The sequence below is a fragment of the Sabethes cyaneus genome, chromosome 2 (genome assembly GCF_943734655.1).
Source record: "Sabethes cyaneus chromosome 2, idSabCyanKW18_F2, whole genome shotgun sequence".
NCBI lineage: Eukaryota > Metazoa > Arthropoda > Insecta > Diptera > Culicidae > Sabethes > Sabethes cyaneus.
Window position 1 is genome coordinate 218325233 of NC_071354.1, and position 22908 is coordinate 218348140.

Genomic DNA, 22908 nt, shown 5'->3' on the forward strand with positions numbered 1-22908 from the left:
TGTATTTTTGTATTTTTGTATTTTTGTATTTTTGTATTTTTGTATTTTTGTATTTTTGTATTTTTGTATTTTTGTATTTTTGTATTTTTGTATTTTTGTATTTTTGTATTTTTGTATTTTTGTATTTTTGTATTTTTGTATTTTTGTATTTTTGTATTTTTGTATTTTTGTATTTTTGTATTTTTGTATTTTTGTATTTTTGTATTTTTGTATTTTTGTATTTTTGTATTTTTGTATTTTTGTATTTTTGTATTTTTGTATTTTTGTATTTTTTGTTCTTCGAATACATGGATAATTTTTGACGTAGGACTATGTCTTTGTTTACTATACTGGGACTGGGTAGCACTTTGTAAAAATGAAAATCGAAGTGTAACGTTTGAATGAAAGATTTCAAATGCTAATAACTACTGAACTACTGAACGAAATTGAACAATTTATATGTCGTTGGATAGATAAAATGACCAGCAATTGTATGGAGGGGCGTGAGAGCAATTTTAGGGAGGGCGTAAAAGGGGGGCTCCCATACAAATGAAACATAAATTTCCTCAAAACTCGAGAACTAATTAAGCAAATGGAACCCAATTTGGCTTGTGGGAGTTTTTGGAGGCATGAATTTATTTTATGATGGTTTAAGACCCCCCACCCCTGTGGTTATGGAGCATAAGGACTCTCATACACATAAAACAGAAATTTTTGCGTATGTGCCATATTTTCTGCTATGTAACAAGCGGGAAGCTGTGAAAGTAAGTTAGTAAAAACTTATCGGAGCAAAAGACAGTGAATCGACGCCGCTGACCTACGTGCCTGTTGCCATTCATGTCAAAAGAGAAGGGCATTCGAATGGCACATCATATTTGCGTTGAAAGTGCGTTGACTTTAACGTTATTTGTAACCAATAGCCCTTTTAAAGGCCACAAGCTAGTTAAAGTAAAATTATTGGAACATGTCAAGCTACGCATAATCGTATTTAATACAATGATCTGTGAGCTGGTCATTCATTACTATTTCAACCTTTATGATGCACACAAGTGATTTTTTAAATAAATTTCTATGTCTCAATGGTTGCAGGCGTTGTACTTATAAACCCCTTCCACGTATTTTCAATGCCACCATTGCATTCAATGAAGAATTGAATCTGAATATTTCGTTCTTCTCTTTTAAACACTTGAACAATGGTACTTACAGATTCTCATAAACATACACATGCCAGAGAAGCAGTTTACTTTAGTCTTTGATCTAATGATCTGATGTACGAAAGGTCCTACGTCACCCTTTCGTACAACCCTTAGGGCTGTATACCTTGTAGTTTTTAGCTTTATGTTCGCACTGGATTGAAGAGCCTGTAAATTTCATAATACATTGATATTATTGGTTAAAATAAGCACAGAAGTTGATTTGAGAATTGTTCGAAAGGTTATACAACGAAAGCTAATGGCCCTCCTACCATCAATCAAAGAAATTATTATCTGTATTATTGGTTGACATACCGAATGTTTTCCATTAAAATTTCTCAAACCATCCTGAAAAACGCTACAAAAAATGACCCAATACTTGACATTGCTTTCCATTAGTTTTTATCTATCGATAAAAACATTATTGGGAAATAAATAACCTTTTCAAAACCATGTCAAACTCCTAGTCATCGACACCAATTGATGATTTCGCGAAACGATATCCGCATCTTGTTCCCAAATGATACGCTCGAATGAATCACCCTGGAGCCTCGTACTGCCAATGATGACTGGCTGCGGGTAAAAAATGGCTCATCACTGATCAATTAATCATCCGCACGAGCAGGCGGAGCAAATTGTCAATATCCGTCCGGATTCCTACGACGACTGAAATGTACTGTGTGTCTCTCCCCCCACTCTCGTCCTTGGCTAGGATCAGGACACCGGGCGGTGGTGGTGGAAGCATTTTCCACCGAATTGAATGTATTTAAAATGATTGAAAATGTCGTCAGCTGGAGTTCGTGTGACCTTCTACAATTTCCCCTCCGAATGGCAACATCAATCGCGTTAGCAGTCAACTAATGGACTCCATCCATCAAGCTCGCTGCTTCCGAGTGAGCAGCTTGACGGTGGCCGGCGCGCCACCGGTAGGAGTTTCAGAGGACTCCCGCCGCTGCTGCAGGCACAGAATTATTAGTATTGCGAATGCGAACGATAATGTGACGTTACATTTGGCTTACGTCTGTTCAGTTCATAAATATTCCGTACCACCGAGATCGGTTTAGTGAACTGCAAACCGGGCTACAGCTGGAAGTGTACAGGATTCGCAGCATTGCAGCAAGCTGAGCAAGAATTATTATGTATTTATACACATTCTGCAGTATTTGGAATGTATAAGTTGCTTTGGAAAGCCCATTTTCAGCGAAAATGAAGCAGACCAGTGCAATCGTCAATCTTATACGATACACATATTCAGCTAGTGGAAGGATTAATATGAACCTAGCAAATGTACTGTTTAGTTCACCCAACAATGAACCGTTTTGAGTCGGATTTAGAGCTAATGCCTACTGAAATAATGATGCACTTTCAAATCACTTTTGAAATTTTGATTTATTCATAAATTTAGACTATGCACGAAATTTCACTAAAATAACAAAGGTATGCGAACATAAAATAGCGAGAAAAGCCAAATAATTCCGAACAACAGTGTAGAGAAGCCCACCGGCCGTGTGATCCTTCTGCGATTTCGTCAATCAGTCAATTGATGGCGGCTCAAAATACTTAAAGCAGAAAGGTGTAAAACGTTCGGTTAGAACTTGTCAGCTCCGGTTACAATCTTTCCACGAAATTGTGGCCCTCGAAAATAAAAATTAAAAGAAAAAAAAACATGCAAAACAAAAATGGTGTCTGGCTCGGGGTTTCTTCCCAGAAATGGCGACTCATGCACCAATTTGTCATGTTCACGCGGGAACACCGCCAGAACAGTACGGCAGGATGCATAATGGCGCATTCGGCCTCGTGCCATCATGGGGGAAGCAGCGACACTTTCCAGAAGTGGGTATTCTCTGGCAGCCAACCCCAAAACAAGTACTCTTCTTGTACGGGTTCTCCCGTAGCGGAGTTCCCGGGAAAAACGGGCCACAGCGAAGGGAACAAAAAAGTGAGAAAATGCAACGTAATCCTTTGGTCTTTGTCCTCGGTTGTTGCAAGTGTTCCCTTGTCGACCAGCTTCTGCCGTACGTTCGGTACGGCTGTATTTTGCGATAGACATGGATGCACGTGTGTTTTTGCTTGAAAACAGAAAGGAAGTTTTTTTAAATGAGGCAAAATGGAAGTGGTCCACCATAACTACCGACTGCCGAGAACCATCAGCAGCAGGACGAAGAGGAGTGAAGTGTTTTTACACCATTTAATTTGCAGGCCGATTTCTCGCTTTTCAACGCACGTCACTCACCCCACCGCACTGCACTGCTCTGCGCTGCGCTGCAACCAAAGGCTTATGCATTAGGCACATTTTGCAACCCCGCGCTCACTCTCTCGAGATCCCCCCACCCAATGCATCCCGGTCCGCCTCACTGTAACCGGATCAGAAACGGTGCAGTGCACTTGAGTCCGGACACACAAGAGGCTTATGCTCCGCCCCACAACTCATTTGTTTCGAACTCTGCTTTATGCCCTCTCTCAGCCAGCCGTCAGCCATCCTTGTGGCGAATTTGTTGTTTTGTACAACTTCGTTCACTGGAACCCATTTTCTTTCCGAATAATGTGTAAACACCAAACCGTACAAAGGGCAGATGTCCGTATCCCGACGGTATCGTCCATCGTCGGGTGTGTATTTTGGTGGACTTTTATTACAGGTGGCTTTAGGGGATGGGGAGAGGCATTCAAACAGGGCAGATTTTAATTATTTTTATTGACATTCTCAACATCCTGCGAAAATGACAATAAAGTGAAATCTTTTGTAAATTTTCTAATCTATATTAATGTGTAATGTGCATGTAAGTAGCAAGAGAATCCCCTTTTGCAAGATAAATGACAAATTAGACTGAATTAGTCAGAATTCTTGTTACCGAAAATGGTTTGGTGTAATTAGATCTAAAAATATAAAACTAAATTTTGGAATAAACCTTCTAAGATTCCGCTTGTTGTTTCAAATCAAACCTTCTCCTTCCATTTTTCATAAATACTGAATGCAAAATTAAAAAAAAAATCTTACTTAAAGGTCATAATGTATATTACTAAAATTAACCATTTCAGGAAAAAATATGTATGGTGTATGTTTTTTTTTTGTAAAACAATTCTTTGGATTTTTGTAACTTATTTTCAGTAAAAATAGTATTTTTAAGATTCTTTATTTTCTGATGTTCATCGGCTTTGACATTACAGTCTAGTGTTAATCAGAATCCAGCACGATTTTGGGACTTCGTTAGGAAACTCAAATCGAATAACTGCATTCCGAACAATATGAATCTCTATGGAACTGAAGCTCGCATCAACAGTGAAGCAGCTAATCTCTTCGCGGATTTCTTTGAAAGTGTATATAGCAGAGTCGCACCGGTGCAGAATAGCAACTGCTTCAATCACATACCATCGCACGATTTCAATCTCCCCGTCATACAGTTCTCCACGCAAGAGGTTCGTACTGCTCTCGAGTCCGTCGACGTAAGCAAAGGATCAGGCACTTATAAAAAACTGTGTTGATAGTCTTGCGTTACCGATTTCACTATTTTTCAATCGTTCACTGTGAGAGAGATTATTTCCGTCCGCCTGGAAGTCAGCTTACATCGTCTCGATCCATAAATCTGGAAATCGAAAGTGCGTCACCAACTAGCGGGGAGTTTCTATACTCAGCCATGCCTCAGTAAAGTGTTAGAGTAGATGATACACAGTGTGTTATTTACTGCAGTTTCACTAATCATTTCCGATATCCAGCATGAATTCATGAAACATCCTTCAACGACTACTAACTTAATATGTTACGTGTCCACGTTGACTCGCGAAGTTGAGGCAAGAAAGCTGGTCGACGTAGTGTACCTAGACTTTGCGAAAGCATTTGACACTGTTCCGCACAATATAATCATAGCAAAGTTAGCGCATATTGGTTTCCCGGTGTGGCTCGTGGAATGACTGTCCTCTTACCTGACGCATCGCTCAGCATATGTGTTGGTGAATTCTACACAATCAGATACCTTCTAAATTCCTTCCGGTGTGCCGCAAGGTAGTGTGCTTGGTCCGCTGATTTTCAATTTGTTTGTGAATGATTTGTACCTGCTGATTTCCTCTTCTAAATTATCCTTTGCTGACGATCTGAAGATCTTTCGCTTCGTATCATCCAACAACGATTAAGAGGTTCTGCAGATGGATTTGGAAGTTGCGCTAATCTGGTCGGAATGCGCGTCAATAGCAAAAAAGTAAAGCAATATTTTTCACTCGCGGTAACAATCTAGTGCACCACCGATATTCGCTAGGACCTGCCATCCTCGATAGGGTGGAGTTGATCTGTGATCTGGGTGTGACTATCGACTCTAAAGCGAGATTCAGTGAACATATATTAACTATCACCGCGAAGGCGTTTTGTGCACTTGGGCTCATTCGTCGCCATGCCTCCAACTTTACCGATATCTACGCATTCAAAATCTTCCGTGGAACGATCCAGATAATCTTCCGAACTATTTAGACCGATGCCAGTTGATCAAGTTGGAACCTCTGCCAGTTAGGCGTAGTTATCAGCAGAGAATGTTTGTCTTCGACATAATCAAAGGAACCATTGATTGTTCTGCATTACTGGAGCAGATTTCTTTTCACGCACCTCAGCGACATCTCCGGGGTATGTCAATGCTGGTCATTCCCTCACCATTGCACGTGTTATGGCCACTATAACCCGTGGGATTGTTGCCTTTGCGTATTTAACGAAGTTGGAGATTACTTCGACTTTGAGTCGACGAGAACAGTTTTCTCGAATAGAATAAGATCAAACTAAACTTAATTTAAGATATTCAGTCTGTACGATGTTAATCGAAGGCGGTGCAACAATAAATAAACATTACTTCTTGTTGTCGAGGTACACTTTCGAAATGTGTGCGTTCAAGAGCAATGCTTGAGAAGGTCATACTTCTTACTACAAATTTGTTTCACTCTAAGAAAAAATTGAAGGCTTTTTTAAATTTTGAAAAACGTTTAATTTTTTTATTTCTAGTTTATCTCACATCACACCATCATCTGGTGATGAATAGCGGAAGTGAGTTTATGTAGATTGCTAACCATGCGACAACGGTTTCTGAATCACGAAATCGCATTCACTGAATTCGAGAGATTCAGTATTTATGGTGTGTAGACTTTTGACTGAATTTGTACCCGGCCTTACGGTTTTTGTCCTTTACGGTAGAAGGTTACATTTTGTTTCCGTTTCAAGTAAGGTTTGGAGTTCCACAAGGTAGCCATCTTGGTCCGTTTTATTGGTTTATATGAGTGTTGCAAAATAACATCCCGAATTGTTACAGGAAATCTTACGCTGACTGTCTGAAGTTGTATTAGATCATCAACATTTAAAATTAAATAGTATAAGTATAAATTATTCAAATTATTATACAAATTGTCTTAACTCTCTAACGGGTAAGGCCGTCTGTAGACGGCTTTCGCTTTTGGAGCTCCAGAACCACATATGTAATTTGTTTTGAATTGACAATATGAAAAATGTGTTCAGAACCGATATTTTGACACTTTGATATTAATATTACAACATTTTGAACATGCATTCAAAGTTATCATCTATTAAAAACAAAAAATCAGGAAAATTCCGAAAAAAATAATTGCGCGAATAGGTAATATCTTTACATTTGAAGAAAAAGGACATCTAGAACCAAATGATTGACCTCAAAATTTTTGTATGTATAATTTGCATGCTTTATTTCAATTTTGTAATATATCTGAATTCAAAAAATATCTGGAAAGAGCGTTAGACATGGGGAAAGAAAAAAAGAAATTAGACTGTTTTTGACCTGGCGCTCCTCCAGACAATTATTTTCCCACGAAAATCAACACTTGTGCTTCTTTTGAATGTACTTTCATTTCTCAGTTTAGCAAACTTTTGCAGGCTGTTTATTGTCTTACACTGAGTCTTACAGGATGAATAGTACTAACAGTTAGTAAAGTAAACGGTTTCAAAAATAAGACGCTTGCATAATTTTGATTTTTGAGTGTATTTCGTGTAAAGTAACATGATATCCCGAGACATTTCATCCCAAATATTCTCCAAACGTTGCTTGAAAGCATCCACTGTGAACCCTTCGGTTCCACCTAGTTTGCCTAGCAAGTCACCCCTTCAAAGAAGTCGAGAGGAATCAAATCAAGCGAAGAGGTAGGCCAGACTTTCTGGTGAGATGGTGCAGAATCTTGTTAGAAGCAGTGTGATGCATTCTTGTAGTATTTTTTTAACAATGGGAAGTAAATGGTTCTTAAAAACATTGCTTTACACCAGGCTTGGCATACACTTTTCGCTTTGATTTTGCTCTTTTGATTGCTGCTATATACTGCTACTGTTATTGATTGATTACTCAGTCAAGCAGAATTTGAAAAAGTGGTGTATGGGACATTTGTAGAGCTAGTAATTATCTATAATATTGCTGAAGAAAGTGAAGTTTTATCTTTAGTATTTACGGCGCTGTAGGGCAGCAATGCCGTTGGTAGCAAAACGAGCGCTCTTTTAGCTACCAAGAGGGTAGCAGCCTTATAGCGCCATAAATACAAAATGCACAGTAATGCTTACTTCAGCAATATTGTAGATAATAACAAATTCTACAAACTCTCCATACATCACTTTTTCAAATTTTGCTTGGCTGAGATGCAGTAATCAAAAGAGCAAAATCGAAGCGAAAAGTGTATGCCAAGCCTGCTTTACACGAAATTCGCTCAAATTAAAATTTATGCAAGCGTCTTATTTTTGTGACCCTTCAATTTACTGACAGTCATTACGATTCACCCTGTAGGCAAATCCAATGCCAATTACGGAATGCACGAACCAACTGAAAATGTGTGTCATGTTTTTGACAATGGTTTTGATTGCATCGACTTTAATTTGTACAGCTTTATCCGTTCGAATCTAGTTGTAAATGTAAGATAAATCATTCGAAATGTTTTGAGCCTGTTGACTATTTACTATTTAAAACTACTACTATACTATTTAAAAATAAGAACAAATACTGCGCAGTATGCCTGGCATACTATGTCATTGTCGAAACTACCTAAAATCAGTGGTCCTGAGCGATTTGATAAACCACTCACATTCTGATAATAAACCAAGGTGGAACGAAGGTTTCCTTACACTCGAAGAGTAACACTGTTTATAGAGAAGCGGAATTGAAGTATAGGTTAGTGGGTTCGCAGCGGATCTTTGAAATGTGTGCGGAGGAAGAGATCTTGCACATTTCAATCGACGGAAACGCGCTTTTCACAAACATCGGCAGCAAATAGTAAGTATTAGCCAATCTGCATAATTATGGGTCGATGAAGTAACTCGGTTTATTAGAGATGGCAGCCAACACACCTTTGCCACGGGATTTTCTACTGTTCAGCTGGTTACAATCAATGAGTTACCGAATAGCTGTTGCGAGTGAATATTCAAATCAAGCCAAAAAAATTGTTAAAAAGATTATATCAAAGTTCTACTCTGTTATATAAATAACGCCGATTTTGGTTCGAAGTCCACGCATATTCTGGTAGTAAATCAACAGCGCTTTGGAGGAGTTCAGCTACGGGTCAGGCACGGAGCTGAAAACGGGGACTGTGTTAACGGAAGATTTATTATGGTATTATGGGAGTTCTCGTACTTGGGGGCCGTCTAGCAAGTACGTCACGACGCTTATGAGGGAAGGGATGGGGGGAACAATTTGTGACGAATTGTGACGTAGGGAGGAGGTGGGTATGAAGCTGTGTGACGGAAAAAATTTCGGGGAATTATAACATTTAGTTGTCATTTTAAGATACAACTATTGAAGGCTTCTGTAAATTATTTTCAACATATATGTGTGAACAACTCATTTATTCTTCTAGTATGAACTCTCCATTGAGGCTTTACACCACTAAGAAGCTCCTTGAGCACCGTCCGTCCTGATCCTGTAAAGGATTTTTACCACCGTCATTCACTGCTCAGGGACTACGGGAGACCAAGGGCAATATTTCCCTTGATATTCGTGCTGAATTCAATCTATGAACATAAAAGCTCTTTGAAGGACAGAGTTTGTGCCACTTGCGGACTATATTTCGCATCTCAGGCAATGTTGAGTGATCGCAAAAAAATACACAAAATGACAAAATCCGTCAGAAAAGTTCTTCCGAGACGTGTTGTTGCAAGGTTTCAGCCGAAACTCTTGGTTCTTTCAACCGGATCAGAAGAACTTGAGTTGATGAATGAAAATGACGTGGATATGCACGAAACATTGATTTTCTACAGCGTTTTTTTTTCCGTGATGCAATTTGATGTGGGACACCCTTTAGAAAACGATCAGCCACTAGGATATTTACTTTTAGCTGGTCAGGCGTTTCATCGGGGATGGGTCGATGGAGCAACTCAGCTTATTAGAGATGGCACACTTTCGCCGCGAGGTTTTCTGCTGGTCAGGTGGTTACAATCACGTCTGAAGACGGAAAATGAGTTGCCGAATAGCTGTGGCGAGTGAATATTCACATCATGCCAAATAAAAGTTGTTGTAAGATTATATCGAAGTTCGTCTCTGTTGCATCCCAGTATATCTTCAGATATCCAAAGAGATACTGTGAACTGTTGCCTAGAGTAGCTAGATTGATAAAGAGATCAGCATGTGAAGAGACGGCTGGGTAAGTCTTCATACAAAAATTCCAAAAAAATCAAAACCGTTGTACGCGCGAGATTGAATGCACTGGCAATGACACGGATTGTCTCATTTTGTCCATATTGTCGACTACGAGCTGCGAGGTGTAAACTTGCGTTGACGTGCACTAGCGAGTAATACAACACCCGCTAGTATAGTGGGTCACGGAAGTCTTCGAAGATTTTGAATATAAAGCCAAGTTTCTGCTAGCTTTCGTCTAAATATCGTCAGCTCGCAATAAAGTGCAATTCATAAATCTCTAATTTACTAAATCCGCTAAAGCCTGCATCCAGCAACTGTTAAGTAATCATGATTGGTTTCTGTCTGCGTTGAATGGTTATCACATTGCATTTGCTGATGCTAAGTGACAACAAAAAACCAGGAACCCCAACTCTACATACGATCTACACATAGTTGCTAGTAGTCGCAATCAGTAGTACTGCTGATGATTTTATATATTTTGTCGTCGTCGGCGTAAAACAGGCGGTATCCAGATGGCAGTATAACAGAAAGTGCGTTGATAAATAACGAGAACAAAAGGGGTTCAAGATTCCTCCCCTGGGGGACATCCGAAACATTCGTAAACAATTCAGAACAAGAAGCTCCGATCTTAACACAAAGCGATCGGTTTATCAAATAGGATCTGAACCAGACTCCAACTTTCTGTAATTTGCTTAACAGAATTTCGTGATCCACTTGACCAAATGCTGCATCAACTCGTCCACCGTTGTCCATTGTGCGAACGTATAGTGATGCAAATTTGGTTCAACTTTTCGCAACAGACCACTAAGGGACTTAGGATAAAATGCATGCTGAGCAGCAGAAATGTAATTCTTACATGAACAGAAAAGCGCCTCATTGATAATGATCTCAAAAATTTCAAAAACAGCAGCGTAAAGAGGTGATGCCTCTATAATTCCGAACATCTCTCTTGTCAACTTTTTTGTGAACAGGGAACATAAATGAGAATTTCCACAGTTCAGGAAATTTGCTCTCTTGCAGTGACTTGTTAAATAACTTCGTATGTGGAGCAAGTAACGATGTGTGAAATAGGTGGAACTCAAAAGCATCACTAGGACGTTGATGGCAAAGGCGACTTGATCAGCAGAGGCAGTGCATTCGTTGAAAGATTTCATAAAGTGTTGGATAAAATGATTGCACTCCTCAAGTTCAGAGTTAGCCACTTGTTCCCCAAGATTAACTAACAGTGGCAGACCAACTTCTTGCTTATTGGAATTTACAAAATAGCAAACTAACTTTGGATTCCTGGACGTCTCTCCGTACGGAGAGCATATTGTAGGTACAAAAATCTGTTGAGTTTCTTGATAATTGTTACTCGCGCGTTTGATTTCAGTTTTGAAAGGTAAGAACGACTCCGACAGTATCATCGCTGAGTTCTAGCCCTCAACCTTCGTCTGCGTAGGTGATTGTTCGACCATGGAGGCTTTGGCGGTGGGTGGACGTCGGGTAAAAATTCAATCATCACCTTCAAAATTATTTGCTAAAAATATTCGACGGCGTCGTTAATACATGTATCAGTGGATCTGGGTGGGGAGATGGTGGATCTGATTCCGTCATAATCAGTTCATCGAAAGTCCGATGTCTCATCATTCCAGAAAGGTTCCTCAAAAGGAAACGGCGTTGGGAGATTCAAAACAACGTTCAAAGCAGGATGGTCTGCGTCGAGAGTAATCAAAGGCTCAATTGCTTCCGAAACGACGGGTGCAGACGGGTGTTGTGGCCACGTTAGATAAGGCCAAATCAAGAACTTGAGCGTTTCTGTTGAATGTACCATTGACTTGCATCAACTTATACAGGAAAAACTGTCGAAAAGTATAGAACTGGCGGCTGATAAAGCCGCTAGGGAGTCGGCCTAAAATGTCCCGTCATTTGACTTATACCAGCGTAACGATTCTAATTCATAGCTGCTCTACAGCATCGGAAACAAGCGTTGGATCGATTGCTGAAGCAGCAATCAGAATCACGGGTATTTTATAAAGCTATTGCCGAACAGTTGCGTACGATATAAATATTCATCAAGCCATGTCTCGCTTAACACATTAACGTCGTAATTGCACGTGCTTGCATCCAGAAAGAATGGAATTATCTTTGTCCGCATTCCACGTACGTTTTGGTAGTAAAAGTGCATGGGGTGGCTATCTTTCACATTGCTAGTTGCAACAGTTCCATTGTTCAGCTCTAAAGTCGAGGTACCCGGTAGCAAGTAACATGAGAGAGCGGTAGGATCAGAGGCTCGACGACAAGGAATATCGCTACAGAAGCCATTGCTATGAGCTTCAGCAAGCGAAGAAGAGTTATCACGACGGTACTTGCCTAATAAAGCAAGTTGGAAACCCTCATCACCGGTACTCAGCACAGGAACGGAACGGCTCTGATGGTAGTAACTGATTGTAGGATCGACGAAACAGCAATGTTTGACTGTGTGGGGTGGGCTGATGGAGAAATAAGTTCAGGAGGCAAATTATCTTCCAGTGGCGAGAGGGTTACTGTTGGCCTGAAAGCTCGAGACGCATCAGCGGAACACAGGTTAGATCAAGATATACTTTTCATATATTGATTGTGAATAGACAAGACTTCAAGAAACGCTCATGGTAGGGGCTCCATTTTGCCGACGCCGTTAGGGGCTGAATAATAATGCTTGCATACAGGACTGTGCTATCTCAAAACAGAGCACGATTTTTGTGCGGTCGAAGATTTGCTCCGACTAGTGCAGCTTGTAGCGGAGTAGAGCTAATATTAGAAATTAACTACGCACATTGCGAGAAAAATGTACACTTTTGAAGGCTCAATAACGATAACAGGGTATAATATTCACCAACCATGATATCTGTTGGTTAGGTAGAAATACATTGCTAACAATGACATTACCGTTTTCAAGATATGTTTACCACTAATTTACACCCAGCTAGCATTTTCATATGTTTATAAAATATGAAAATCAGTATTACGTACAAATATACATGCTAATAAATAGTATTTGATGAGCAAAATTGGCATATCCGTACTATTCAGGAGGCGATATACGTGATTAAGATTGATTATAACCGTTACGACTATATAAGTATTTATATACGATAATATCCGATTTAACGCGACTCGCTTCGTAATACTATACAATTTTGTGCTGATAATCGTATGTATGTCAGTTATTATGATTATATACGACAAAAAATCAACTTGGAACCGTTGTATCAAGCGTTAGTTACGATTTCGAATTAGTTAAGAGATATTTACGATAATTTTCGTACGTACGTACGTACGTGCCAGCCCATCTAACTTCTGATGTGACGTCTTTAAGAATCCTGGATGCGTCTAATCAGGATTGTTTTGCTTCGGTATTGAAAATTGCTTGGTCTGTTAGGGGTTAACAATAAATTTGTTAGATATTAAAACTGCCAAATTGCATTCTCAAGACTTTTGGCTGTAACTTACTCTCACTACTAACATCAAATGATATATTTCAAAGATTGGCCGATGTAAATATGAAAACGATCCCAATGATTTGCTTCCTAACGTTGGATACATCAAAAACACATTCTTTTCACTTCAAGCATATCTTCATGAAAACCCTCAATTATCAAATCGTTCGGGCCAATCAAACCTATCGCCGAATCAATAAATTTTAAGTCACATATTCAAATTAAAAATCCATAAAGCATCATTATAAGCCCATTAGCGATAGATTACTGCTAATGGTAACAATACTTCGCCCATCTGCCGACGCCACATTACTGTGTCTGTCCGTCTCTGTGAAATGAGTCATGTGTTCAATTCTGGTCGTAACACTTTTTCTCTGCTCCGCCGCACCCATCAGAAGCACTGCACTCACTGACTGTCCTGGGGAGGAAGGATTCGACAACCCTACCCGTTGCGGTGGCGAGCTGGTGATGGAGTATGGTGTTAGGCCACCTCGAATGTGTCGCTTTGTGCTTCAATTCAATTGAATCCGCGTCCGATTCCAGCGTGTGTGTCCCTATTGAAAACACATGTCGCGTGCTCAAATGTACCACAATTCAACACCATTGCTTTGGCGGAAAAACGCGAGCGAACAAAGAGTGCAGCACCAGCAGCAGCAGCTCATCATCATCCGCTTCGATTGTTTCAAATGCGGCTGCAGTTCCGTTTTCCAGCACACACCACCGACTGATGAGTTGGAAAATTTCTGCAATGGAAATAGAGAAAAAAGAAATGCGACACTCTTCCTAGCCAACCAACCAACGAACCAACGAGCCGAGTGTCGCCATTCGAGTCGTTCCCGAGTCAACCGGGGACGACACCCGCTACCGCCATCCAGCCGGGCAGCAGTGAAGGACGAACTTATCGATTCCAGATTGCGGCCAAACATCTGGCGTTTTTGACCCCGAGAGACGCACCGGATAACGACGGTAACCGCAGCGAGCGGAGCGATCCGATATTCGGGGAAATTGATTTCGAATCGAAATTTGATCGCTATCTTGTGTCTGTCTGATATGCTTGAGATGATGTCGGTTATTGATTTTGGTTGGCATATGGAAGTGAAACGCAGCTGTTGAGTAACTTGAAGCTTGATCTTGATACGATTACGATTTAATCTCTACGAAAAATTAATTATCATATATAGTCGGCTAAAGATTAATAGTAATAAAAGCTGATCACTATCACGGTTGGTCCACCACAGATGTACCCATCCTTCAAAGTCACTGAAAAAATCATTATAACTCACCTCTGTGATGCCTCAGGTGGTGTTGCCCATTACTGTTTCCTCCGCAGCAGGGTTGCTCGTAGTAAAAGTTCCAGGTATTTTCATAGTCACACCGCACACCGGCCAGTAGCGACACCGCGCAGAGCAGAGTCACTATCGCCGGTCCTAGCACAGCCGCCGTAGGCAGCGCCGCAGTCGCTGGCCTTGCTTTTAACATGGTTCTGTAAGGAACTGCACTTTCTCCCGCCTAGTCCCCCTCTAGTCGGCCCTTGCAAGGAGCAAGGAAATCAGGAATAATGGCTGGCACAAATTTGAGCAAAAATATTCAATTTCCCAACCGGGATTCCCAGAGGATTCATAAATTCACCACCACTGCATTCCTTCCCCGGCAGCCGACTGATGGGCCAACTTCATATATGCGCCGGGTCCGGGGATCGATATACAAAACAAAAAAAGAAACTTTCAACCGAAGAATAATTTACATACTTTTCGCTCTTATTCGCTTTTCTTCTTTTTCAACTTTTGCAAATTTAATACATTTTTTCCAGCTTTCCACCCTTCTTGGCGCCCCTTCCTTTCCACTGTGTAAATAACAAATTTATAATTGATGCCCTGCTATTGATACACCTGCCGATCCCAATGCCCTACACATGCATTTCACATTCACCTATGCATAAATTCTGGTTGGTAAATGGCATTCCATTCCGGTGCTGCGACTCCCAGTGGACACGCCCGCGCGATACTATTTATTCATGGAACAACTTTTTTCCTGCTACCATAACTCCAAGAGGCTCCACACCAGCAGCCCTCCGCTGCGCCGCCTGGTTTTTCCGACCCCGGTGCCAAAACTGTGAACGATTATTTTTTGTCTGACTTCGTTACTGCCACCGAGCGATCACTGTTTTGCACTGAGCGGGACTACCTAAAGCCTTTACGGTTGTTGATTTGTGCGTTTGTTAGTGATGGCAGCAATGGCGGCCTAGACGATTTTTGTATACGTTTATTGGCCCCGTCGGTGATTCTCGTGCTGGTGCTGGTGGATAGCAATCAATCGACGGAGACGCACAACCCTTTCTGATGAAATGAGTTACTACTTCTTTTTCTTCTGGTGGGTATCCTGAAATGTGCAATGATTTGTTAGAGTGTGATGAGGGCGTTGAAATAGGCGGTTTTGGTTTGTGGTCCCAGCATTCACAGGTAAGCGAACGATTTGTTTGGATTGTTTGTGGTATTTCCGAAGCCCGTAAAATTTCGATGATTTTCCTTGTGAAGTTTAAATAAATTTTTTTGAGAAATACTTTTTTAAATCTGCGATAAAATAACGACCAATTTTTCATGGGAGGTAAGAAGCATATGCTATACAATCATGTCACTATTTTGCTAGCTGTTGTTTAATGTTTTTTCATTTTTTTAAATTGTTTTATTTTTTTAATTTTTTTTTATTTTATTTTCAATTTCATTATTACTTTTTTGTCATTAGGAGCAGTGTTTGATTAATCCTCGATACTTGTTGGTATACACCGAAGCAAAAACAAACGGAGTATCTTTCAAACTCCAAAGTAGGAATTCGAGTTTTACTGGACTCTTAAGACGACTTTCATGTCTAATTTTGGTCATAAAAACCAGTATAAGAGTGCAATAAAACCAGTACGCTTCAAAGACAACGAGATTAAAAAATCTTTTCTTGCAATTTGATCAATAGTAAAACTTTCTTCATTCTATTTTCTCCTTCACTTTTATTCGCTATAAAAAATCATTGCTAAAAATTGTGATTCTAAAAAAATCTTAGCGTGTACAATTCTCTAGTAGAACAAACCGACCGTAAACGTCATCTGTTTGTAGCGTATTCAGCGTATTCGAGGCTTTTCACAATGCGAAAAAACTCAGTAATCCAGAAAAATATGTAATAAACTTCTAGAGAGTATTTTGTCTGAAATACGGAGAAAATTTACTTGCAATTTCATAAAATTCAGGGCTTATTTCAAATTTGATGGAACACGCCGAAGACAAAATACGGAGAATACTACGGATTCTGTTAAACTCATAACACCATCATGCTCATAATAATAATACGAAAATCGTACTAAGTTGGCACAAAAATAACATAAAAATATTAAAAAATAACAAATATAACATATAAGCGGTAAAAATGATATAAAAATAGTAACAAAATAATACTAATTGACAGATAAAGGAGTAAAAATGATACAAAAAATTTAAGAAGAAAGAAACAAAATGATACACGTAATAATACAGAATAATACAATACTTAAACAAAAAAACAAATTAAATAAAAACCCAAAAGAGACAAAAAAATAACTATATAACATAAAAATACACCTTAAATGATCCAAATATGATACAAAAATTGCACAAAAATGATATAAAATTTATGCAGCAGCTTCAAAAGATTCCGGTTAAGTACTTTGAACGAGAAAATGTCTTACGTTGAAGACAAAAAAGTGATTAATGAGAAAAAAGACAAATATATTTCGAGAAACAACACAAAAAAGGCGCAAAAAATGATAGACAACCGAATAAAATGATAAAAACTGACACAAACAACACCACACCAAATAATAAATGAAATACAGTAACGCTTCGATTTTGTCAGCCCCATGTTGAATTTTGGGATGGCAAAATGGGGAAACTGACAAAATCGGGAATTTTTTTTTAGAATTTTTTTTTCAAAATTCAAGTTAAGACCTTGCAATATCGAAGACTTATTAAAAATTAAATTTTAACCCTCAATTGATCAACCGAAAGCTCAATAAACCGGGCCCAGCACACTGGTCCAGAACCTTTTTTGGTGCGCATTAACTTTGAGCGGGAAAACTTGGTTTTCGGTTTATGGAATCTTTGGAAGAGTTTCTTAAAATTGAAAGGTCTATCGTCCAGCGAAATTCAAATTTTGATTAATCTCCCTAAAAGTACAATATCAAATTTATTTTCCTTCAGTTTCAATATAACCCATTAGTGTGTTTAGCAAAGTTTTACAGCATATTATTACAAGAAATTTTGCTAAAGACAGTAACCTTCTATCTCTTCAGCAAAGATAGAAAAATCCTATTTCTCCTAAGTAAAAATGCGTTAAAATCAGTTTTTCTATTTTAGCTGTTTTTATAGTTGTTGTATGACTCTTTGTTGTTTTACAAAGTTGTGTAAATAGTAAAAATACACAGCATTGCTGAATGTAGTAAACCTCTATCTTTGCTTGTTTAGGAACTATAGAACTTTTACTATAAAAATATCCTAATTTTGACCCCGAGCAAATAAGGTACAAAAATGTTTCCAAAATGGCACTGGAAAAGGACAGTGTTGTCGAAGTGAACTGCTCTCCGCTTTGATTTCATCAGTTTAGGCTTCCATCTGCAGAAAGTGTTTCACAAAAATGCTCCACGGTGGTAAAAAACTCCAAAGAATATTTTGGAAAAAAAATTCAAAATACTTTTCTCTTATTTATTGATTCCTAATTAAACCGGAAAAGCCGATTTTTCTAAGCATCTTTTTTTATTCCATATAAGAGAGGTTTTCAGCCTGCAGCTGGTTCGCCTCTTTTTCTAAGCATTTACCAATTGCAAAAAATCGGGATTCGCTAATATGGCATAGTAGCGCAAACTTTTCTTATTATAAGGGAATTAAATACTTTTAGCAACCAAGCATAAATATCATTAAACTATCATCAAATATTCACACAGTCTGTCTGTCAGTCCGATCTATCTGACAATCCGTCTGTCCGCTCTGTCTGTCCGGTCTGTCTGTCTATCCGATCTGTCTGTCTGTTCGATCAGTTTGGTTGTTCGGTCTGTCTGTTCGGTTTATTTTTCTGTCCGGTCTGTCTGTCTGCCTGTTAGTTCTTTTTGTCTATCTGTCTGTCTGTCTGTTCGCTCTGTTCCGTCTGTCGATCTATCTGTTTCTCTGTCTGTCCGGTCTGTTAGTCTGTCGGTCTATCTGTCCAGTATGTCAGTCTGTCTGTCTATCTGTCTGTCTATGTATCCATCCGGTCTGTCTATCTGTCTGTCTGTCCGGTCTGCCTGTTTGTTTTTCCGGTCTGTATATTTGTCCGTCTGATTGTACGGTCTGTCTGTTCGGTCAATCTGTTTTTTCGGTCTTTCTATTCTGTCTATTTATCTATCTGGTCTGTCTATCTGTACGGTCTGGCCTGTTTGTCTGTCCGGTCTGTCTGTCTGTCCTGTCCTATCTGTCTATCTGTCTATCTGTCTGTCTGGTCCATCTGTCTGTCCGGTCTATCTGTCTGCTTGTCTGTGTGTCTGTCTGTCTATCTTTCTGTCCATCAGCCTGTCTGTCTGGTCTGTCAGTTTATCTTTCCGGTCTGTCTGTTTGTCTGGCCTGTCTGTTCACCGGTCCGGTCTGTCTGTCTGTCAAGTCTGTCTATCTGTCAAGTCTGTCTGTCTGCCTGTCCGGTCTGTCTGTTTGTTCGGTCTGTATGTTTGTTCGGCCTGTCTGTCTGTCCGGTCTGTCTGTCTTCTCTGTCTGCCTTGTCTGTCTGTCTGTCTGGTCATTCTGTTTGTTCGGTCTTTTTGTTCGGTCTATTTGTCTGTCTGGTCTGCCTGTTTGTCCCGTCTGTCTGGTCTGTCCCGTCTGTCGGTCTATCTGTCTCTCTATCTGTCCGGTCTATCTGTCTGTTTGTCTGTCTTTCTGTCTATCAGTCTCTCTGACTGGTTTGTCAGTTCATCTGTCCGGTCTGTCTGTCTGTCTGCCAAGTCTGTTTGTCTGTTTGTTCGGTCTGTCTGTATTTTTTTGTCGGAAGATTTGACCACTGCGACCATTATTTTGATCTATTGTGGTAGTCGGTCTGTCTGTTTGTTCGGTCTGTCTGGTACATCTATCTGCTTGTCTGTGTGTCTGTCTGTCTTTCTGTCCATCAGTCTGTCTGTCTGGTCTGTCAGTTTATCTTTCCGGCCTGTCTGTTTGTCTGGCCTGTCTGTTCACCGGTCCGGTCTGTCTGTCTGTCTGTCTGCCTGTCCGGTCTGTCTGTTTGTTCGGTCTGTATGTTTGTTCGGTCGGTATGTCTCTCTGGTTTGTCTGTCTGTCCGGTGTGCCAGTCTGTCCGATCTGCTTGTCTGTCCGGTCTGTCTCTCTGTCCTGTCTGTCTGTCCGGTCATTCTGTTTGTTCGGTCTATTTGTCTGTCCGGTCTGTCTGTCTGCTTGTTAGTTGGTTTTGTCTGTCCGGCCTGGCAGTTTATCCCGTCTGTCTGGTTTGCCCGTCTGTCTATCTATCTGTCTCTCTGTCTGTCCGGTCTTTCTGTCTGTTCGGTCTATCTGTCTGCTTGTCTGTGTGTCTGTCTTTCTGTCCATCAGTCTGTCTGTCTGGTCTGTCAGTTTATCTTTCCGGTCTGTCTGTCTGTCTGGTCTGTCAGTTGGTTCGGTCTGTCGTTATTATGTACGAGTAATGTTGACGGAACGAAAGCTTTTCGTCCAGCTCCGAGCTTTTCGATGACGGAGACTCTATCCAGCGACCCGCCATCGATATTGTAGTTCCATTGAATCGGGCTCTTGTTGCGGTTGAAAGTGATGACCGAGCATCACTAACGTAGATTCTACGCACACTACTGAAAAACTCGCTTGTTTTGCATCATTCAGCGAAGGACACTGCGAAACCTAAGTAAAAATTCTAAGACCACTTGGTTTTACTTGAATTTCATAAAAGTTTTAATGCGGTACTAATCATTACATCTGGTTTTATTGTTTTTTTTACGCAATATCAAGAGGGTACGAGTCAAAACACACTTATAGCTAGCTATAAAACCATGATAAAACTGTTAATAAAGCAAATTTATTGTGGTGGTTTGTATTACCACGATAAAACTAGAATACTGCATCACCTCTCTTATAAGCTTACCATAAGTGTGGCGTAGCAATACAAAATCACGCACCAATCAAAATCAAAATACGGTTGATTGTCAAACCGCAATAAATCTGTTAGTTTTTTAGAGCTATTAGAACGGTAACACCCTTACCAAACAGGTTTATTGCTGCTATAATGAAGAATATTAGAGTTCAACATCAAAAACATTTTTATGTGGGAGGCCCTATTGCATATATTCAAGTATTTTGTTTTAGCTCGCAAACAAAAGTTCACCAAAGTAGGGTGTGTTGCTGTAAGAAAGTTAATATCATCGGATTTTCTATCATAGGAAGTAACTAAAATAATTGTGCTAGAAATTTTTACACGTAGTTTTCAAAAATTGCAAAATTTCAATGGCGCGTTGATTTTATCGACCTATCATACAAAATACACGATAAAATTTAATACGCATATGCTGCAAACCAAGGGAGATTGCTCAAAATGTATTAATGATTTTATTTATGGTGGCTATAAACCAAATCAATCAGGATAATCTGACAGTAAAACTTAAATTTTTCTGCTCACGCATGTATTTTCAGGTTAATAAAGCTAGTGGATTGATTTAGCTTTTTAACAGAGCGAAAAGCGGAAAGCTTTATTAAGTTATGTCGGTGGCTGCAGAACAGCGAAAGCTTAGTCGGTTTTATTGGTGCTCAGTGTTAAGCTTATGGATTCTTGAAGAGGCTATAAAAAACTTCTGAAGAGAGAGCCTCTTGGTTGAAAGGCAGTTTTAAAACGGTCATCAGCAAGTTCTGGTAGAGCTCATAGTTTTATTAGTGGTTTAATGATGGTTTATTGGTCATTAAAATCACTAGAGGATGGTAATGAAATTCTGAATTGTTACTTGGAAAGGGCTTCAAATCATCCGCATACAGACGCATGCATTCCTCGAGGTAACGCGGCGCATACATCATTGAAGAATAGTCAAAAAATCAAAAGTTCGACATTGCTCCCTTGTGGGACACGGTGTCCCGGACACCAGTTCAATTACAAAATTGATTCGTATGTGCGTTGCCCAGTTCAAACGTTCAAAGACCGCATGCACGTCTGTGTGAATAGTATCTGTTATAACCCTATTTGATTCTTTCTAGACTCTTTTCTAATTCTCTGCGAATACTTTTTGATTCTCGTTTGACTATTTCAATTTATTATTTACGTGTTTAAGTTTTTAACTTGAACCATTATAAAATCTCATTTAATTGTCTTAATGGTCACTTTTATTGTTTTTAAATCGTTTGTGACCATGTTTTGAAATCTTACTAGGCTCGTCATTGACGTTTTAGACTCTTTTATAATTTATAATGCTTTTCTCTGAGACGACCCAGCCTAAGGCTTCTATTTCGCACTTCTACAGACGACCTTACCCGTTAGGTTGAAAAGCTAAAAATTATGCGGAGAAAACTTGTTAAAGTTACTTAAAACAGAATACAAAACCCCATTTGCTATAAAAAATTCAAAACCTGTTGTTCATGGTTCGAATGACATGCATCAGGTGCAATGAAAATCCTGGAAAATATCCAGCCAAAAAGAAGCGGAGAAAAATCACCCACCAACAGGCGCTAGAGGAGCTGTGCTAACAAAACTCTTCGGGCATAGCCAAAATAATCTCTAGTAGAGAGGAGAAAAAAAACTCGCCCCCACAGGATTTCACCAAGCGAAAAAAGATAACCGGAACGGGATTACCTGTGTTCATGTGTAGGTACTCAGTTTTATGCAGAAATCAGGGTTCGCTAAAGTCGATATTCCCGGAAGGCTTAGGTGGCAGACACTTTTGGTAACAAAAAATATTTAAATGCCAGTATGGTTTGAAATGATTTCATAGTGGTGTTCGGAAAAGCTTTAGGGTTGTGGAATTGCTTAAATAACCGACAGGTTATTGTATATCAAATTATTGTGCACAGGTACAAAGTAGAAAAAAAGCAAATTTTAAAATCATTTCAATTTCATTGTTCACTATTGTACGCGCCTTATGATACCTTTTAAGCTTATGATGTGCGTTAACCGGAGGTTTTTAACTAATTTTTTTGACTTCATTTTTTGCACAGAAGAGGTTTTGTGTGTACGAAGTAAGGGTCTCGCCCCCTCACGTTCAGTAACAGAGTATTGCACATTGTTCTGCCTACACATTTGTGTTTTGAAAAGGCATGAAAAAACAGAATCCAGTTCAGAAAACAGAAACTCAACTGTCAGCAATTTCAGATGATAATAATTGAATTTAAATAAACATTTTATGCTAACCGTCAACCCCAAAGGGCACCGTACACAACTGTAAACTAGTTACATGCAAAACATGTCAAAACCGCAACGGCTTGTGGGAAGTAATATAGCCGCCTTCTCCCTGGGAACGAACCCTTTGCCAGACCGGGGCTGATGCCGGTGCCGGTGCCGGTGTGGGCCGACGACGCCGTAATCCACTTTCAATAAATGATCCATTCAAACGCTGATGACCACACAATCAGTACCACTGTGCTCGTCGGCCGGATGATGCCGGGCGGCTCTCGAGCAGAGAAACCGTACCGTCAATCAAATGCTTTAGCTAAA

The 22908-nt window shown here is 39.7% G+C and overlaps 1 protein-coding gene across 1 annotated transcript in view; it reads right to left on the minus strand.

Moving 5' to 3' along the window:
• Nucleotides 1–22908, minus strand: part of LOC128738390 (semaphorin-2A) — a 195322-nt gene that overhangs the window by 144716 nt on the left and 27698 nt on the right. The window contains exon 2 of the mRNA XM_053833474.1: nucleotides 14520–15615. Coding sequence (XP_053689449.1) covers nucleotides 14520–14715 — 196 coding nt within the window. The 5' untranslated portion in view covers nucleotides 14716–15615. The remainder of the gene's footprint in view (nucleotides 1–14519; nucleotides 15616–22908) is intronic.